The 20,494-nt window shown below is 39.4% G+C and overlaps 1 protein-coding gene across 4 annotated transcripts in view; it reads left to right on the top strand.

The window, feature by feature from the left end:
• Atf6 (activating transcription factor 6) overlaps positions 1-20,494 on the top strand; it is a 169,893-nt gene that overhangs the window by 111,699 nt on the left and 37,700 nt on the right. For all 4 annotated transcript variants that reach the window (XM_052737566.1, XM_052737565.1, XM_052737568.1 and 1 more), the window contains exon 15: positions 16,566-16,650. In XM_052737566.1, the coding sequence (XP_052593526.1) occupies positions 16,566-16,650 (85 nt within the window). The remainder of the gene's footprint in view (positions 1-16,565; positions 16,651-20,494) is intronic.

Below are 20,494 nucleotides of genomic sequence, written 5' to 3'. Positions count from 1 at the left end.
TGTGGTCCAGCTAATCTAACAGTGGCTGCCTATGAACTGAAAGTCTAAGAATCCTGTAGTTGTTCAGTCCACAGGCTGGATGTCTCAGCTGGTCTTCGGTAGACGCTGGAATCCTGAAGAAGTAGGTAGTCTCTGATACCAGTGAAGAAATGGGCTTGCTAGTGAGGCAAGAACAAGCAGGCATAGAGCAAAAGCTTCCTTCTTCCGAGTCCTTGTATAGGCTTCCAGCAGAAGGCCTGGAATTAGATTAGAGGTGGATCATCTCACCTCCAAAGACCTGGATTAAAAGTGTGTCTTCCTACCCCAAAGATCCAGAGTAGAAGTGGATCTTCTCACTTCAAATTAAGCAAAAATCCCTCACAGGTGTGCCCCTCCATTTTGGGGTTTTAATTAGTTTGCGATGTAGTGAAGTTGACAACCAAAAATGGCCATCACAGGTCTGTTCATACATTATAAAAGGATTTGCCAAGTAGTCGCAAGGATCTGAGGTCACATACAAAGGTGGGCGGTAAATAGCCGTATAGGGGCTAAGACAGCCCAAGACACTTGGCTCTGTGATCAGAGTTACTGAAGCTCTAGTTCTGTCCCTCAGCCTCTGTCTACTTTGTCCAGTGTTGGTGCAGCCTCTTTCCTGAAACTCCAGGCCGTAGGCCCATGATGGTTTGGTAGCTGTGGTTCTCTAGTGGAACTTGAAAGAGGTATAGTGACACTTCCAGTGTTGTTCTTTTTGTGCAGGATTGCTTTGACTGTCTGGGGTCTCTTGTGCTTTCATATGAATTTTAAGATTTTTTTTTTCCTGTGAAGAATTGTCATTGGAATTTTGATTGCATTGAGCTTATAGATCACATTTGCTATATCAATTTTTAAATTTTTTTCCTTTTATTGAAAAGAATCTATCCTGATTACAATTTCCCTTTCCCCTACTCCTCCCAGTTCCTCCCCACTTCCCTTCCCCTCCAGATTCAGTCCCTTTCTGTCTCTTGTTAGAAAAGAACAGGCTTCTAAGAAATAACAACCTAACATGACACAATAAAATATAAATAATAATATGAAGCAAAGCCCTTCACATCGAAGCTGGACAAGACAGCCCCCAAAAAAGGAAAAGAGACCCATGAGCAGGCACAGAATCAGACTTACTCACACACTCAGAAGTCCCCTGAAAATACTAAGCTGAAAGTTATAATAGATACACAAAGGACCTAGTACAGACTTGGGTAGGCCCTGTGTTTACTGCTTCAGTCCCTGTGAGTTCACATGTGCCTTGCTTAGTTGATTCAGAGGGCCTGTTCTTCTGGTGTCCTCCCTCACACTTCCTGGCTCTTACACTCTTTCTGTCTCCTCTTCTGTGGGGTTTCCTAAGCCCTGAGGGGAAGGATTTGATGGAGACATTCCATTTACAGCTGTGTGTTCCAGAGATTTTTCTCTCCGTGTAATGTCTGGCCGTTGGTCTCTGCATCTGTTCCCATCTGCTGCAGGAGGAAGCCTCTCTGATGATGACTGGATAAGGCACTGATCTGTGAGTATAGCAGAATATCATTAGGAGCCATTGTATTGATTTTTTTTTTTTTAAAGACCAGTAGTGTTTGATTTTTTTCCTGTCTCTGGACTATCTAGTCTCTAGTTCTTCGTCACCCAAGCAGTGTTGGGTATGGGTTTTGTCTCATAGAGTAGTCCTTAAGTCAAATCAGACATTGCTTGGTTACTCCCACAATGTGTTTTTAAACATCACAGCTCTAGAATGAAGATTTCTAAGATGAGGTGATCCTTGGGGTTGAATCCACACTTCCTGTAGTAGGGTATTATGTGTATAAGGTATTCTATTAAGTGTAAATTTTTATTTAGTAGTTATTTTTAGTGATTTATCTTCTAAGTCATAATGTACAATTCAATGAAAGCCATTCATAGCGAAGACTGGACTTTGTGACCAGGCCTTCTCAAAGTCCAGCTTAGTTTTGGGACTAAGAATGCCTAAAGGAATGATGGCCAGAATGCCCCTAAAGCATGCCTTTTAAAGTCTTATCTCCTCTGGGCTTTAGGCAAAAACCTATAGTATTAGTATTCTGTACCATTAGTTTAGGGATGTTCCACATACTTTAGAAATAAGATAGATTTTAGGTTGGATTTCTTGTTATAAAAATTGAGTTACTCTGTGTTTCTAGCTAGACAAAAGATTATGTACCTCTGTTGCTAAGAGTGCTTGTAAGGCAAGTCAGGCTCAGCCTGAGGTTTCACTGAATCCTGTAGTACTGTAATGTGTTACTCACTGCTCTCTTTTCTGTATCACTTTTATATACTTTTATAGAAAAGTGAGAGTTTTTAATTTACCTTTTAATTCGTTCTGGTGTTTTGCACATACTAAATGTGTAAAGTGTTCTGATACCACACTTGATCTTAGTTAAAAAGCTGAGAAGCACTGAAAGTGTTTTGAATTAAGTTGAACTAAAGCAGAAATGATTCAAAGCCAAGACGGTTGTTTTTCTCATTTTCTGTAATATTTATGACATCTGTTACAGTTGAACACATCCATATATGGGTGAGTGTACTAAAGGAATATGTAACAATGCTGAGAGATTCAAAATTAAAGATCAGTTAAGTTTTATAGCATTTTCTGTCTTCCAATTGAGCATTTCTCCTGTCACTCTACTGTAAATGCTTGAAAGTGCCCAGGCAGTTCGCCTTCACTGTTCCCGTGATTTCAGTAAGTGGCTCACTCTGCAACAGCTGCAAGTTATTCCCAACATCTGTAGCAAGTGCTAATGTTCGCCAAGGCCATTGAAAACAATGCTCTCACCCCATTAACAGCCTCCGTCACTCTCCACTGTTTTTCTAACCGAGAGTTAGGGAAGAGTGAGTGTAATACATCTAAGAGTAAGGAGCCCTGGGACTGCTTATCTGTGGTCATATACATAATGCTTTGTTTGTCCTCCCTGTTTTCTGTATGTAAAAAGTTAAGTAGTTTCTTAAATATGAAAAGGTAACTTGTTAAATATATATAAAGGAATCTTAAAAATAAAGTCTAATTTGCTAGTAAATGTAAAGATAAAGCATTCTGGTTGAAACACCTGTCATAAGTTTTAAGTGGCTAAGTAGAGTAGCATGAACTTGACATCTACTGTCTCATTTCTCTACTTACATAGCGGGGAATTTTTCTCTGCTATTTTCCTATGTTTCACTTTTGGGCAACCGCAGAGTGCTGGATGTGTGTTCCACAGTTTCCTCCAGGACTTCTTTTTTTTTTTTTTTTTGGTTTTTCAAGACAGGGTTTCTCTGTGTAGCTTTGCGCCTTTCCTGGAGCTCACTTGGTAGCCCAGGCTGACCTCGAACTCACAGAGATCCATCCGCCTGGCTCTGCCTCCCGTGTGCTGGGATTAAAGGCATGCACCACCAACGCCTGGCTTCTCCAGTACTTCTTTTAAGGGCACCCATCTGGAACTGAAGAAACGCAACAGACTATAAGATTGCTGTCTGTGAGTCGTATTCATTTTCTAACAAATAATTAATAGGTAATGTGGAAAGAGGCTCCTTAGCCATTCTTGTTGAGCTGGCAGTTAATATTTTTAATAAGAAGCAAGTAAGTGAAACACAGTCTTTTACATTTAAATGGTCATCTCATAAGTTTACATTACAATTTATGTATTAGGAAGAAAAAATGGTTACTTATGAATGTAATTTCTGTTTGTACTTTTAGAAATAAGATTGAGTATTGGAGAGAAATGAAGCCATATATTTTGAATAATATAATAAATTATTATAGCTTATTAAGAAATATCTCTTTGGCTAGGCCTGGCCTGTACTCCCAGTACTGGGTAGGTAAGGCAAGGCAGGAAGATTGAGAGCCTGAAGCCTGCCTGACTGTATCAAACCAGTCTGAGTACCATAGAGAGAGATACTTTAAAAAAAAATTCCTAATGTTATTGTACTCTATGCTGTTTGCTATGCAAGCACATAGATACATGAGCTTATATATTAGCTGAGATATACTCACTCTGTAAAAATTTTGTGTAGAACTAACAGTTTTCAACTTTGTAAAGTTTTTAGTCATTTTTCCATCTTCTACCCATAGTAGTAGGACAGATTAGAGATTCATTCACATGACTGTTTCTACTATTCCTGGCTTGAAACCTAAAAGAATAATTACTGACATGTAAGAATATCTATCTATTGACTATACCTATTTTTATTTTAACTTGTTAGGGTTATTCAGGCAAATTCTTATTAGGGCTCTTTTGATAATATTGAAATTATTCTTTTTATTGATATGAAATTGTATCCTCACCTTTATTTGTAATCATTCTTACTACTTGTTTTCTTAAATCTTCCTGTTTGGGATTAGGAAGATTGCTCAGTGGTTAAAGCACCATGAGGACTTGAGTTCAGATCTTCAGAACCATACAGTGCCAAGTAGGCATGATGGCCCACCTGAAATTCCAGCCTTGGAAGGCAGAGACAGGAGCTGCAGACAAGCTGGCTAGGGAGACTAGCTGTATTGGTGAGCCCTGGATTTGATTGAGAGAACCTGCCTTAATGAGAGGAAAAAGTGCTATTCATTTGTCATTCATATAGATCAGATACTGTAAAGATCATTTATAAGTGTGGTTTTCCCATTATATTTAGCATCTGAATATTATATGGTTTAGAGTTCTGTAAAGGATGGTGTACCTTTCTGACCAGAAGTACACAAAAAAGGAAGCAGAAAATTTGTGTTAAATACAAGTAAAATTTTGTAGGTAGTTCATTTTCCTTATTATTGTTAGATATTGATTTTCTTTTATTAAGGGAAATCCCAGAGATCTATCAGTAGTGGGCAGAGTCCACTGCTAGTGATTAGACCAATGCCTTACATGAGTGAAGCGTACTTTCTAGTTTTAAGGTCTCATTGTCATTTTCCTTAGTTATTTTTAAAGCATTGCTTTGGGTCTGGGGGTTGTAGGTATAATGGAATAAAACTATGGTCAACACAGTTGGATCTAAATCCCAATTGTGTTTCTTCACCTAATGGGTGTGGGGTCTGCATGATCTCTTAGGTCTCTTAAGGCTCTGTGACTGTGTGTACAGAATCATAATGTAATTTCTATCATACATGTTTTATTTTTAAAAATAATAGCAGACCTTTAAGAAAATGCTCTACATGACTTTGAGATCAGCGATTTTGGGTGTGGAGGGAGATTCTTGATGTAGAGTGTCTTACAGGGAAATACTGTGTTTACCCATTTACTACAAAGGAACAGATAGACATTCAAAGGCTGTATCTCAGGAAATCACAGAGGCTTTAGGGGCTCTGTGCCATGGACTGTGTGTGTGTGTGTGTGTGTGTGTGTGTGTGTGTGTGTGTATTTTGTAAGTGTAATGGTTTGTAAATTCTGAGAAACTCAAATTATTTTCTTCCTTATTTAACTTTGCAATAAGTTCCCTATGCCTGGAATGCTGGTTTGTTTTTCTGTTTTCCCTGTGCTGTGCTTGTGCTGTGAATTCCTTTTTACTTTCGTATATATTCACTGTTTATTATTACACATCATCTCTCTCTATATTTTTAGTTCTCTGTTGGTGGATGAAGTTTTTCAATGGCTTCCATGGATGCTAGAGCTTACAAGCATTTGATATGTCTAAAAAGTGAACTAACAAAGTGGTGATCCAAAACTTGAAGCACAGTTAGCTCCCCCCACCCCACCCCCCAAAAAACCCCTCTAGAATAATACTACCTTTGTATGATACCTTTCCAAGGGGTTCCTGTCTGTTCAGTTCTTGTTGATGGGGGGGACACTGTGTGTAACCTGTTCTCTAGTGCAGGACTCAGTGTGCATTTCTTCTAGTGCTTCAGCATTAATCCACTATTCACAGCTGCCCTGTGGAGGGCTCACAGAAGAGAGTGGACTCCACCTCAGATACTTCCCACATTGTCTTGAAAGCTTCCATGTGTGGACACTATGTTAAGATCCTGCTGTCTGTTCTTTAGAGACAGCTCTAACAGCTGGGCTCTGATGAGGAAGGAGAATGATTTCTGATTGCTCTGATTGTCACTAGTTGTCCTCTTCATGCTACTGTTTCTGATGAAGAGCATATCTCCTAATTGGACACTCGGAACTTTCTCTTGTAGCCCATTTTATGTCTGTCTGTTTTGGTTTTGCCATAATTTCAGATAATTTTGAAATAAATTTGCCATAATTTGAGAAAATTTTGAAAACTGAGTTTGGCTAGATATAATAACTTAAGCCTCTTGAAATGTGAATACATCATGTTCTCTTAACTTAAGACTTCCTTTAACAAGGAAAAAAGAAGGTCCATTTATTCATTTTTAAAAGTTGTGGCTGGGCATTGGTGGTGCACACCTTTAATCCCAGCACTTGGCAGGCAGAAGCAAGTGGATCTCTATGAATTTGAGGACAGCCTGGTCTACATAGTAAGATTCAGACCAGCCAAGGCTACATAGTGAGACCTTGCCTCTAAATAAATAAATAAACAAATAAATAAATAAATGGACAGACAGAAAAATGAATGAATGAATAAGTAAATAGATGAGTTTTTACTTGCCTATATTCCAGGGCTCTGGATTAAAAAACAAAAATCAAACATCTTTTCACCTAGAAGTCATTTTTGTAGATCAGCCTTAAATTTCTTTAATTCCTAGTGAATCACATCAGGCTGTAAATACTGATCAGTAATACTTGCTTTGGTGGAGTTGGGAACCTGTTAGGAAATACACATTCAATTGTAAGCAAGACTGTGAAGGTTTTAAAAGCTTTTCTAAGGATATGAGTGAGTAATAGCCATGATTATTGGATAGCCACAAGTTGACCAGAGCAATTATTAGTCATTTTTATTAAATCATGTCTAGGATGTGAGAAAATAATATAAAATGAAATTGGAAGAGTCAGCTGTTCCTTATATAGTGCTTTGCCAAAATATTCTTACTGTTTAATAAAACTGACCACTCACGTTATAGCTGTAAGTGAATCTTTTTCTTAAAAGTAAATAAACTGGAAATGGACATATAAGCACAAAGTATAATATGTTAATTGATTTAACAGTGATAGATTTAAGAGATTGTGGGGACATAGAAGCAGACCAGTTCATTTTACCTAGGTCCAGGTGGTAGAGGGAAGCAAAAGAAGTGGATGGAAATTGGTCCTAGAAGTTTGAAAATAGAGTTGACACTTTCAACAACATTAATTAAAAATTAAAACTAATGGCAAAACAAAATGTCAGGGATGCAGAGAAACTGCATCACTCCTGAGCTGCTGGTAGGAGTGTAGAATGATAAATTCAGTCTCACAAAGCTATTGAAGCAATAAGACCTTAGAACAACAACAAAAAAAAAAATCCACAAGCAAGAGGATGACAAACATGAATTAGAACTTCATCAAAAGGAAAAGCTGTTGTGATGAAAAGGAGGCCACTAAGAAAGAAAGAAAGCAGCTTAGAGAATGGTCGAAACCACGTGAAAACCAACTATACACTAAGAGACTTACACCCAGAGTGTACAAAGAAATCTTATAACTCAATAATAAAAAGGCAACCCAATTAAAAACAGGCAAGAAAGATACAAGACCAGCATAGGTGCCAGGTAGTAGATGAATGGATGAAGAAAATGTGGTATATATACACAATAGACTGTCATTCTGCCAGAAAAATGGTTGGAACATACATAGTGTGAGAAACGAAGATCCTCACTTCCTAGTAAGAGCACTGTAGACTCAGTAGTGAAAGGAGGCGGTTTATTTTGTGATCAGCCCCAAATGGCTGGTGAGCTGATTGGGGCAGAGAGCAGTCTTTATAACCCTGAGTTCGTGATCCTTCCTTCCTTCCTTCCTCACAATCTGAATGGTCAGGAAGGTAAAGGCTTACATGTCATGTGGGTCTCATCTTTCCCTGTCCTCAGTGCTTGTCTTTTTCCCAATAAAAACCATGTGGGTTCATCTCTGGACGCTTCGTCCTATTTATTTGAAAGCTTATCAGGGAGTGGCTTGCACAAGCTTGACTGTTAGTAATTTTCCCCTCTGAATTTTTAGTTTGGGTAGGGTAGTTTTAACAGAGTTTGTGTGGTGGGCAACAGCTAGGTCTCCATCAGGGGTCAAGTGTTTTCTGTTCTTCTGTATTTGGACCCACACTTCTGAAAATGAACCATCAGATTTGCTTACATAAAGCAACTTAAATTTGATTTATTTATTTGTATGTGTATGTAGGATGTATGTGTGTGTGTGAGAGGGGGGGGGGGTTCTCTCTGTCCCCTTGACTGTCCTGGAACTTGCTCTGTAGCCCAGGCTGGCCTCAAACTCACTGAGATCTGCCTGCCTCTGCCTCCCAAGTGCTGGGATTAAAGACATGTGCCACCATGGTCTGGCTATATGTATATTCTTAATTGTGTGGTCTGAATTTTTTAGTTGTTGATTGATTCATTAGTTCAGTTTGACTGCAAGTGTGTAGCAGTGTAGACGTAGTAACTACTGGTGTATGTCAGTACCGCTCTTAGAGTCCAGCTAAAGCCTAACAGGTTCACCTTCCTTTACCCGTCAGTGAGCATAGTGTCTTAACATCACTGTTTATCATTGTTTGACTTTGAACTCTCATTGAACGGTCTGAGGGGCCTTGGAAACCTACTGTATGAAAGACTGCAGTTGTTTGTTACTGTGGAGATTACTATGAAGGGTAGAAATAGACAGCAAGTGGGAGAGAGCAAAGCAAAGCAGGGAAATCCATGGCGCTTTGTTGGATGGCCACAAAAGGACTCAAAGAGAAAGTGACATTGGTGTGAAGAGGTGAGGGCATGTTCAATGCATATATTTTTAGGAAGATTATTCCAAGATATGTAGGAAACTGGGGGCCCGAAAGGAAGAGTTCACACAGTAAAGAGCAGAGAAGGCTTTGCTGCTGCCAGAGCACAGAGACCATGCAGGATTATGTCAGAGGAGCAGGTGAACCTCATGGCCTTTGAGGTAGTTTTTTAACTTTACTCTGAGATTGGAATTCATTAGAGTTTTGGATTTATATTTTAATAGAATTGTTCTAGACGTAGAAAGGAAGATCAAAGCTGAGCAGACTTTAAGAGATTGTCTTTAATGTCTTTTGTCAACTTGGCATTGCCTAGAATCACCCAAGAAATTAATGAGAGATTCTTTAGATTAGGTTGGCTTATGGGCCAATTTCATCCACCAGCACTCCATCTACATCACTCCCTCTGTTCCTCCAAGTCCTCTTGTGCCCCCCTGCTCCCTTCCAAATTCATGACCTCTTTGTCTTAATTCTCTCTCTCTCTCTCTCTCTCTCTCTCTCTCTCTCTCTCTCTCTCTTTCTCTCTCTCTCTCTCTCTCACACACACACACACACACACACACACACACAGAGCCTACTGAGTTCATTTAGTATTGCTGGTCTGTACATGTGTTCAGGGATTGGGATTGAACCACCTATACAAAAGCTTGTCCCTAGAAAAAACTAATTTTTTCCACTCTCAGCAGCTACTAACTACCTGCAGCTCTTCATCTAAGGGTGGGAACCTTATCCATGTAATTCAAATCAAAGTGGATTTTCTTCTTGGCAGTAGTGCTCAGCTTCTAGGGTGAGCAGATGCTTAGCTTGGCTATTTTGATAACCTAAGATCCTAACAGAAAATTTGTTCACCAAAATAGATAAGTCAGATTATTGGGGTTTGTGATTTAAATTTTAAGGGCATTAAGAGAATGATAAGACACAGTGGGTTTTTTGTGGCGTTTTTTTGTTTGTTTGTTTCTGTTTTTCTTATTTTGTAGTTTGATTTGTCAGGACCAGTCTTTCCTAAAATGTGCTCTAGGGATCATTCAAGGAGAAGTAACTGTAGACATATAAGTTAAGTGGGATTGATTTAGTTTCTTTTCTGTTGCTGTGATAAATTACTATGACAAAGCAACTTTAAGAAAAAAAGAGTTCATTTTAGCTTACTGTTCAAAGTGACAGTCCATCATGGTAGGGATGTCATAGCAGCAGGTGCTTGAAACAGCTGATCATATTATGTCCACAGTCAGAAGACAGCAGTGAATACATGCATGTGCATTGGTGCTCAGCTTGCTCTCAGTACTCTTACATAGATCAGGATCCTCTGCCTAGGGAATGTTTCCACCCACAATGGGCTGTCTTCTCACTTCAAAAAAAAAATGTAATCAAGAAATCCCCACAGATATGTTGAGAGGCCTCATTTCTTAGGTGATTTTAGTTTTTGTCAAGCAGACAATAAGCACTAATCATTACAGTATCTCTTTCTCTCCTCTTTTAGAAGGCTAGAATCACTTATATGAAAGTTGGCTAGAACTGGAGGTGTAGCACAGTGGTAGACCACTTTCTTAGCATTCATAAACTTGGGTTTGATTCCCAGAACCAACAAAGCTGGGAATAAGAGAGGGAGGGAGAGAAGGATAGCTACCTAAACTGTCATTTCCTTGTACTCCATTCCCATCCTGCTATGTTGCCTACACAGCCACGTGGAGTTTGGAGAGCTTCCTACAGAGTCTGATATAAGAACCATAGCTCTAGGCAAACAAACTTGTTTGACCTTATTAGAATTTCAAGCTCATTTTTCCTGTTGACTTTGCCAGCATTATCAGGATTGCATTACATGTCAAGTTTTTCCTCTCGTCAGAATAGAAATGTTGTCTCCTTCTTGGGCCATCTGTTGTACGCTAATGGCTTTGATTTATTCTTCTTCTCCCTGGCACATATTAGTGGTGCAGATGCATGCTTTAAATTTCCTTTTACTGGTCTGTAGTTTTATTGCATACATTAGTGGCACAAATAGCACATTCACTTTGGCTATTTCTACTAACTGTTTCTAGTTTGGGGATGAGTAATCTGCTTTGCTTATGTTTTTAATATGGTGAGAAGCTCTACATCATAGGCGGTTTAATAGACTTTAAATGATGACATTCCACTTAATTTTACTACCTCTAATTTTTTCTTGCAATTTTTGTTTTCATGGTATTTTACTATGTGTGTCTCTATGCTTTGATGATTTCAGATTTCCTAACTGACATTTCTTTAGTGAGTAGACATTTTTGGTTTCTAGTCAACAGTTTGTGTAACTACAGGAAAACAGTATCAGTTCCAAATGTTGTGGATTTAAGTAGTAACCTTTACAGGCCCACTTCTGATTGCTGCTCTAGCCCTTTTGTTTGTGAGGTTTGGCAGCTTGAAAGACAGTTGGTCAGAAGAGGAGGTACAGTGACAGTAGTAAACTGAAGCTTCCCAAGATAGGAAGTCAGAGAAGATGCAAAGCTGCGTCTGGAATAAGGACGGATGTTGCTTATTTTTTGTCTGGTTTTAATGGTTGCTATATTTGAAAAACAAGCCCATCTCAGGAATCCAGTGGATCTAAGCCAAATATTAAATGTTAAGAGTCCATTGTTGTTAGTGTTGGCCTGATACACAGAACTTCTTGACTCACAGTGGGCCATCCCGATCCAGTGAGAGCTGCTTGGTGTCATACTTGCACACAGAGGCTCCCACGCTGAGCCAGAGTTTTCTCGTATACGAAAAGCTGTCTCATCTAGTATGACATGAACTTGCGAAAATGCGGATTTTTTTAAAATGGATATTTCATTCAATTATATAAATAAGCATTTCACTTGCCAGCTTTTGATGTAAGATCAGTGCTTTGTTTTTAAGTCTAAATCTGCTGTTCAGAGCCCCGTATTTTCTTTCTTCCATAAACCATACTCACAACCCATCTGCCATAATTTCCAATTATCATTTATAATTACTTTCAATTATAATAAAAGTTTACAGATTGTTAAACAATATGATGGAAACTTACTGTTTTCTGTGTCTTTAGTAATTTTGCAATGAGAAAAATAGTTAACCTATTTACTTTGATCAAGCTGTGTCATCTCTAGTTTTACTTAGTTTATCAGTTTATATAATTTGAAAACACAATCACACTATCAAATCAGCAATTAGAAAAAATTAGTTAGCAATTGGTTTAGTAAGTCAGTTTGGACTCTGTGGATATGTAGAACCAACATTTGTTAACTCTCAGTCGGGACTTCATTTTATTGTGAGTTACCATCATAAATTCCAGCTAAGCAACATGCCTTATACTTTTGCTCAGTCTGTCTCTGGTGCTTTTGCTTCCTTAAAAAGATGAAATGCTGTTTAATGCTGTGCCGTGTCCTCCCCCTGACTATCTCTAACAAGGTGCGTGGGGAAGGGAGTTGGAGGATTGTGTAGAACTGGCATCTTGGATCTTGTGTTATGCACACATATTGGAAAACTGATGTTTTTTTTCTCACAGTGCAGTGCTTTAATGCTTTTCTAACAACTTATGGGAGTATGAATAACAAAGCATTGGCTGTAAGTTTTGTCTACATGGTTTTATCCCTGAAGATATACACCCTATAGTTCATCAGCCCTGTACAGGATTTTCAGGAGCCCATTTGAAAATGTCTTGCCGGGCAGTGGTGGCGCACGCCTTTAATCCCAGCACTTGGGAGGCAGAGCCAGGCAGATCTCTGTGAGTTCGAGGCCAGCCTGGGCTACCAAGTGAGTTCCAGGAAAGGCGCAAAGCTACACAGGGAAACCCTGTCTCGAAAAACCAAAAAAAAAAAAAAAAAAAAAAAAAGAAAATGTCTTAAAATAAGCAACAAGGTTTTGAATGACAGTGTTGAGATATATTTATTTGTAGAACAATATCCTTTTTGCATTTCCTTTTTTTACTCTAAATAGCTTAACTTTTGTTGCACTTAGGTTATTTTAACTGACGTAATGGGAAGGAAACAATTGTGTTCAGATTCATCAAATTACACCTCTGCTTTTCCAGGACTGAATTTCCTCTACTAGTTCATTAATACAGATTTAGATAAGGGGAGAGGGCTCCCTATCAAGAAGTCTAACTAATAAATGTAGCTTTTCTGTGCTGTTAAAAATTACCAAAGAGTCAGAGGTAGTGGTGCACACCTTTATTCTTAGCATTTGGGAAATGGAGGCAGGTGAGTTCAAGGCCATTCTGGTCTACATAGTAAGTTCCAGGCCTTCTGGAGCTACTTAGTGATACCCTGTTTCAAAACAAAGTTAATAATGCTATCCCTGATTGTGTTAACCTTTATTGAATTTCTGTTGACCAAATATCTTTAGTACTGATTCACGAACAGATACTATAACTAGTTATTAGACCTAGCTTTAGACTTTGACAGAAAATCCAATACAGTAGTAACTTAGGAAAATCCAAATTTTATCTCTGTCCCATCTATAACTTTTAAATATCTTATTATGGCTCCTTGGTCACCAGGCTCCCCATCTCCTGTTTTATTACTCTATAATCCTCTGGTCGCAGCCTCCATCCCATAGCCCAGTGTGGCTACTCCAGCTGTAGCTGTCATGTCTGCTTTCTAGGTGGCAGGAGGGAGACCATGGGTGGCCTTCCATCATTACCATCTCAGAGAAGTTCTTTTAACTAGACTAAGTTGCCTCGCCTGGCTGCAAAGGAGTCTGAGGCATATGGTCTGTTTTCTGCCCAATTAAGTATCACAGGTTTTATTTCTATTCCAAAATTATAGTAGCAGGAGAGCATATATTGGAAACAAATCACAGTTTCTCTCTTAGTGCACAATGTTTCCCGCAAGAAAATAAAAACCTGGATTTCTGTTCTTTAAAACACTTTCTGTAGCACAGTGCTGTGAGTGTGCTCAATAAATGTTTTCAGTAATGAGTGGTAAAAGTCAGTAAATACTTGTTGACTAACTAAAGTTCCTAGTTTCTACATACCTAATAACTAATAGGATTAATGGTCTAAAATAGAGTGAGATGAACACAGGAAAATCGTTCAAAGTTCATTATTGGTTTAAGGACTTTTTTTTTTTAAGGAAGTAAAGGTACCTGTTTAACAAAGCAACTGTACTATCCTAATTTTGTGTGTGTGTGTGTGTGTGTGTGTGTGTGTGTGTGTGTGTGTGTGTGTAAAATAAATTTTATATAAAATACTCTCAAAATCAGTAATATGCTAGCTTTGGTTGCCTTCAATTTTGATCAGCAAAACAAGCCCTTTAAATTATAGGCTGTATCATGTGTGATGCCCTAGGTTCTATCCCTAGCACTGGGAAAAATCAAAAAGCCCGGGTCCCCACCTGTAATCCCGCACGCAGGAGGCAGAGGCAGGAGGGGTCAGAGCAGCTACACTGCATAGCAGGTTCTAGGCCAACTTTAGCTACGTGGTGAGACCCTCACACAGAGAATACCCACAGTCTGCATACCTTTAATGTGAGAGACAAGACAGGTTAACTTTAATTATGTGTATAAATATGCTGTGTGAGTCTTCTTTTTCATAAACAATAACATAATTTTTACTTCCTGCTATAAAACGTAGGAGTTATTACATTGGGAAAAAATCATGTTTAGAAACATCTAGATCTTTGCAAGAAACTCATAATTAAGTCTGAGCCTGACTTTAACCCTTCACCAATGCAGTCTAAGTGTGTTTGTTTTTACAGGAACCTTAATTGGGGCCTTGCAATTTGAGGGTTGTTTTCTTATTCAATTTAGACCATGAAACAATATTTTAATTATAGGAATTAAGCTATTTATAATTTTCATAACAGGAAGATGAGCAAATTGGGTTTCTTCTAGGTTATAATTTATTATTGTGCTCTCAGAAATGTGTGATCTCTGTGTCTAACAATGCACTTAACAAAACAAAACAGAGAAAGAAAAAACAGCCGTCCTTGCTCCAGTGCTGGGATTCTATCAGTTCCTCACTCTTCTCGCCACTCTTAGAAAGTGCGTGCTCATGGGACTGTGGCTTGGAATCCCATGAAGCATAGCAGTTACCACAATAGTCTCCACACAACTCTGCTCATGCATGTCTATTTTAACTGGTCTTTCACAGTCTAGGCTTTTCCTTTGCTTTTCTGATAACTTCATTTATCACTCTCGGCCATATGAAATGGTCATTAAGTTTGTTGATTGAATGCTAGAACAGTAGCTATAGGAACAACAATAGAAAGCAGCGCCAAGTAGGTTCAGCTTAGGTTCTTCTTAGCCTAGTCTAGCATGCTCCCGGAAGTAGAAATGCCCTCAGAGCTTTTACGTGGTAATTTCATGTGTTTGCTAGGAAAGAGTTGTTAGTAATACTAGTTAGTATCAAAGTCATAAGTCATTTATGACCGGCTTTAGAATATCTGCAGATGGATCTACATTTTCCAAACACTCAACCTTCCCACTGTTGTGCAGCCAGCCTCCCCTTGGCTTATTCTTACTGTGAGTGGTTGTGTGACTGGAGACCTGGCACCTCAGATACTCTGAACCACTTACGGGTCATCAAACGTTTGCTGTCAATTTTAGAGCTGTGTAATTGTGGTAGACAAACTGAATTCTTTAACTGTGTGCTTTCTGTGGGTGTGTGGATGTGCAGGTGTGTATGTGGGTGTGTGCATGTGTGCAAAGGTCAGAGGCTGGTCTCTGGTATTGTTCCTTAGGACAAGGTCTTTCACTGGCCAGTTAGGCCAGGGTGGCGAGCCATTGAGTCCAGGCCACCTTCTGTCTCCACTTTCCTGGTGCTGGGATTACAGCACATCCCCCTATTTGTGCACCCAGGTGTCGAATGTGTGGCAGCCTGAGCCGCTTCCCTAGCCCACACACATTTTAGTGTGTTCTTGTCACAGATAAATATCTAACACTGTGTCATTTTTACCTCAAAGGAAGACATGAAGCAGGCAGAGCCCTAGGCCCTGGACCTGCTTTAGCCTTTTAAATATTGATAATTTAGGAGAATTTTAGAGGACAAAAAGTTTCTCTCCTTTACAGATGTTTTGAAAATGGCTGTTTAAATCTAGACAAGAAGTCGTTGAAGAGAGAGAGCCCTTAAAAATTGTGATAGGGTTGCTGAAGTGTAACTCAGTTCACTTCAATTCACGATTGCTAGCTTCTGGCGGGGGTTGGGGCATTGTGAAGGGGAGGACTCAGTTATCTTTAATGGACTGGCCGTGGGAGTTTGACCATGCTCCAATGAATATATGAGCAACACAAATTGGACTCCTCCTCCTCTTCTTCTTCTCTTCTTTTTTTGGCACAATGGTAAGGGTGGACCTGGGAAGAATGAGAAGCAAGAATGATCGGGGTGTATTGTGTGGAATTCCCAAATAATCATTAAAAATATTATATTGGAAAAAAAGAAAAAGAGCACATGGCTGTTTAGTTAGGATGTATAACATTACTTACTCCAGCCCCTGTCATTCTGTTGGACTAGAAACTAAAACCTGGACAGAGAATGTAGGCTTGTCCAGATCATCCGGCTCTTTAGTGGTACAACTAGAATTAAGACCTGTTGTCTTGACAACTTGACCAATACTCTCTATGGGGTCCTAATCATACATTGTTATCAGAATCCAGGAGTATTCAAAAACTGCCACAGTGTTTCTGGTAAAGATAATCCCCACCCCCAGTAAATGTGTATTGCATTAAGATCATGTGTAGTTGATTATTTCTAAGCCAGGTTCTTATAAAAACCAATTTTTCATTACCCAAGTGAAATGTTGGCTTCCTAAAATTATAAATTTGCAATGTTCCTGGACTAAGCCAGTTTTATATAAAAGGCTGTTCTTTTTTAATTTTAGGATCACTTGCTATTACCAGCTACCACCCATAACAAGACCACAAGACCAAAAATGTCAATTGTATTACCAGCAATAAACATAAATGGTAAGTTGAAATTTTGATTTGTCAACATGAGAGTCCTTTGCTTGACCAATGTTCTCTGAGTTAATGAAAGGACATTCAAGAGAGTCACTAAGACAAATTTATACATAAATTATTTCGGAATGTTTTCCCACTGTTCTTTTTATGCAATATTAATTTTAATTTCATTACTCTTATTTTTAAACCACTATATTTCTTAAGTTTTATTTTCATTATTTTTTTAAAATTATGTGTATATGGGGAGGTATGTGCAGGTGCACAAACTCCCTGGAGCTGGAGTTAAAGGAAGTAATGGAACGCAAGGGCACAGTGAAACTGAACTAGACTACCCCGTGGGTAGAAAGAAAACTTTGGGGAACCAAACTGCTGGCTGTCTCTCAAAGGGCAGAGAACAGCAAGTGGTGGGAATACCCTGTCAGGGGACAGGTACTCTTGGGAAGAGAGGTGCAGCCCAGAATGGTCTGGGATTTGGCATGGGGGCTTTGATCTGTAGCAGGCTGTTTAGGGACTAGATGCCCTTGCCTGTGGTAGTTGACCACTGTGGTAGACAAGGGAAGTAGTGACTTTCCTGGTAAATAGAAATCTGCCTTATGAGATTCCTAAGGAATGATGAGTTTAGGTATCTGCTTACCCAGTAACAACCCTTCTGTTTACTGGGTCAGAATCTTTCTGACCTTAGGACATTGTCATCAGCACTGTCATTTTGGGGGCCCACTTTGAACCTAACAGTAGTGAGCTACCTGACATGGGTGCTAGGAACCAAACTCAGGTCCTCTGCAAAAGCAGTACATGCTCTTTAACTTCTGAGCCATCTCTCCAGCCCCCCAAAGTACTATACTTGGTATTTACATTTGCTAGCATACTACTCTACATACTTGCTTTAGAGAGTCTCTCTAGTCATATATACAATATATAAAAACCTTGATGTATGTATGCTGATGGTGACCTTATCAACTATAGTTTTGGAACTTAAAGTACTTTCATGTTTTAGCTTAATATGGATAAGATTTTAGACAAGCCACTGAAGCCTGTTTATATGTAATCTTAATGAGTTTGATATTAATAAGGTCACAGTTGTACTTGTTCTACCTACGAGTACTGGGTGTTAAACAGACTAAAAATAATACTGATACTCAGGGACTATCCAAAGTTGAGGAGGCCCAGTGATTCTGCTTATAGTCTAGGGCAGTAGTACTCAACCTCCTAATGCTGTGACCCCTAAATACTATCCCTCATAAAATTATTTTTGTTGCTACTTCATAACTGTAATTTTGCTACAGTTATAAATCATAATGTAAATATCTGATATGCAGATGGTCTTAGGCAACCCCTGTGAAAAGGTCATTCAGCCCTCCAAAGGGTCATGACCCATAGGTTGAGAACATCTGGTCTAGAGGGAGAACTAAGACAGGCACAGAAATCACTGTACTCCAGAGAAATTCCCATAAGTAATATGGGAATATTCAGTTCATTGAACTAGAGTTTATCTAGCAAATACATACTAGAATTTCTAACTAGTGACCAGAACCTCAGAGTATACGAGGAAGATGGAACTGAAAAGCCCTTTGACCTAGCCTGCAAGTGAACCAGACTACATTCTGATTGAGAGCCATAATCAAATTATCAAATACCACTGTAAAATAAAACACCGAGTTTGGGATAGAGCCTAGTAAAATGCTAGTAAAAATCAGACATTTTTGGGCTGGAGAGATGGCTCAGCCATTAAAGGCTAGGCTCACAACCAAAATCAGACATTTTTATTACATATAGAAGATCATAAAGGTCTATAGAATCTCAGAGCTGCATATAGATAGCTTAGTTGAAATGCTTAGAGACAGCCTCTGGGTATAAAGTAGAAATGATGTCCTTATTACAGTGCAGAATGTTAGGATACGTCCTTAGTCTCACGAAGACATTCAGAACATGGGCCAGCAAGATGGCTCACTGGGTAAAGGTGCTTGCTGTTAAACCTGGTAATTCAAGTTTGCTCCCTACAACCCACACACAGAGCGGAGGGAGAACCTACTTACCAAAATTGTCTTCTTGCCACCACATGCATACCTCTAAAGATATTCATGAGATAATCACACTAGTACTTGATGGAGGATAATTTACTCCAAATGTATTATGTTATACTCCTAAGATTATATTTGTGAAATCTCATCTGTTCTTATCCCATAGCTTCTTGGATTTCTTTGCTTGAACTCTATGACTTTGGTTCGTTCATTTTCAGAGAAGCTGTTCTCTAAACATCACCCAGGCAGAAGTGACTTGATTTTGTTCTTCTGAGATTGGGCTCTTATGCAATACAGTGCCTGGTTTTGTTTTATAGCAGTGAGCTGTCCATTTATATCAAGCCAGAAACAATAAGATGCTGTTTGACTCTGTTTATCTTGGCCAGGGAATAATTTTTAAAGATAAATCTTTCCTGGATTTGGGAAATACAATTGTTAGAAGATCATTTCCTTTTTAATCTGTTCCAGATTTTTTGCAAATAAGTTCTGAGTATTTTTCCTTTTAAGATATCATAAACTTAGAAAAAATTAGATTAAAATTCAAGAACTACTGACAGAGAACACCCCGTATGTTAAGGTTGATGCTACACCGCAGCCTTTTCTCAGAACAGTACCTTTACCCTTTTACTGTGAGGTGTTTCTCAGGTTGGAGCTTGATTTTATTTTGCCGTTCACCAACCTCAGAGCCTGCAGGGAGGTGGATGGTGTCCTCGTTCACCGTCACAACTAACAGCAGACGTCTCCTCGCTCCTGCCGTCGCCCACATCTCTAAGTATGATGGCAGACTTTACTCCTCTAGCTTTCCTTGGTTGCAGTCACCTGCCATCCCCACCAGGGACTGTGGCACTGCCTCGCTCATCTCTGCATACCTATGCAGAGCCGATGCATCCAGGGCCTTTCTTGATGCGGTCATCTCTTTTATGCCGCCTCAGGCACCCCCCATCTGTGTGACTCTAGTTAGATCTTGTCACAAACAGCACTGTCCTGGAATCCTCCTCCTCCTCCTCCTCCTCCTCCTCCTCCTCCTCCTCCTCCTCCGAGGCCCCACTCTGACCATTATTAGTCCCTTCCTTCAGTGTCTGACTCCAGCTGTTCTCGCTCACAGAGCTGCATCCTTTGACCCTGTGCCCTCCCCTAACTCTGTGTCATCTTTACTGGACCTTCTTCTTCCTGACCTAACCTGGATTCCACGGTCCCTTACTATGACCACTCTTGCAAACAGCCCTGGATCCCTAGCCTCCTTTCTTTCTTCATAGCTCCTACCTGCCCCCAAAAACCCACCCTCGTTAAATCCAGCTCTTCTTTCTATGCTGATGTCAGGCATTTGAAACTAACTAGAAAATTCCAGTCAAGTCAAATTGACTGACTGCAAGTTTATGACCACTGATTTCAGTGCTGCTGCAAGTCCTTTCTAATGAATTCACTTTCTTTTCTCTGAAACAAGAATTCTTATTTTCATTTCTCAAATCTCCATTATATCCATTTCCCCAACCCCTCAGCTTATAAACTCCCCAAGAGCTACACTGAACAAAAAAATCATACCAGAGCTGTGCCATGTGTCCACTACCACCAGCCCCGCTGCAGCTCCACTCACAACCTCTGCCCGTCCTCTTGATGCTCTGAAAGAAAAGTCTCTTCCTGGGGGTTCCAAACCTGCGTTATTACGTACCAGACATGCATTGTTGGGGAAGTAAATTTATGTCTCTGTCCTTTGACTTTCTCGGAGTGTTTAATAAAATGCATGTCCTATCATTTCTGAAGTTAGAAGTTTCTCGTACCTTAGAAATAAAAGTGAGTTGGGGTTGATTCCTCTCTGACTTAATGGTGCTTAT

This window comes from Peromyscus californicus, unplaced genomic scaffold (assembly GCF_007827085.1).
Source record: "Peromyscus californicus insignis strain IS unplaced genomic scaffold, ASM782708v3 Scaffold_14__1_contigs__length_90479793_seg_2, whole genome shotgun sequence".
In the NCBI taxonomy this organism is placed as follows: domain Eukaryota; kingdom Metazoa; phylum Chordata; class Mammalia; order Rodentia; family Cricetidae; genus Peromyscus; species Peromyscus californicus.
This window is presented reverse-complemented; position numbering and strand designations above follow the sequence as displayed.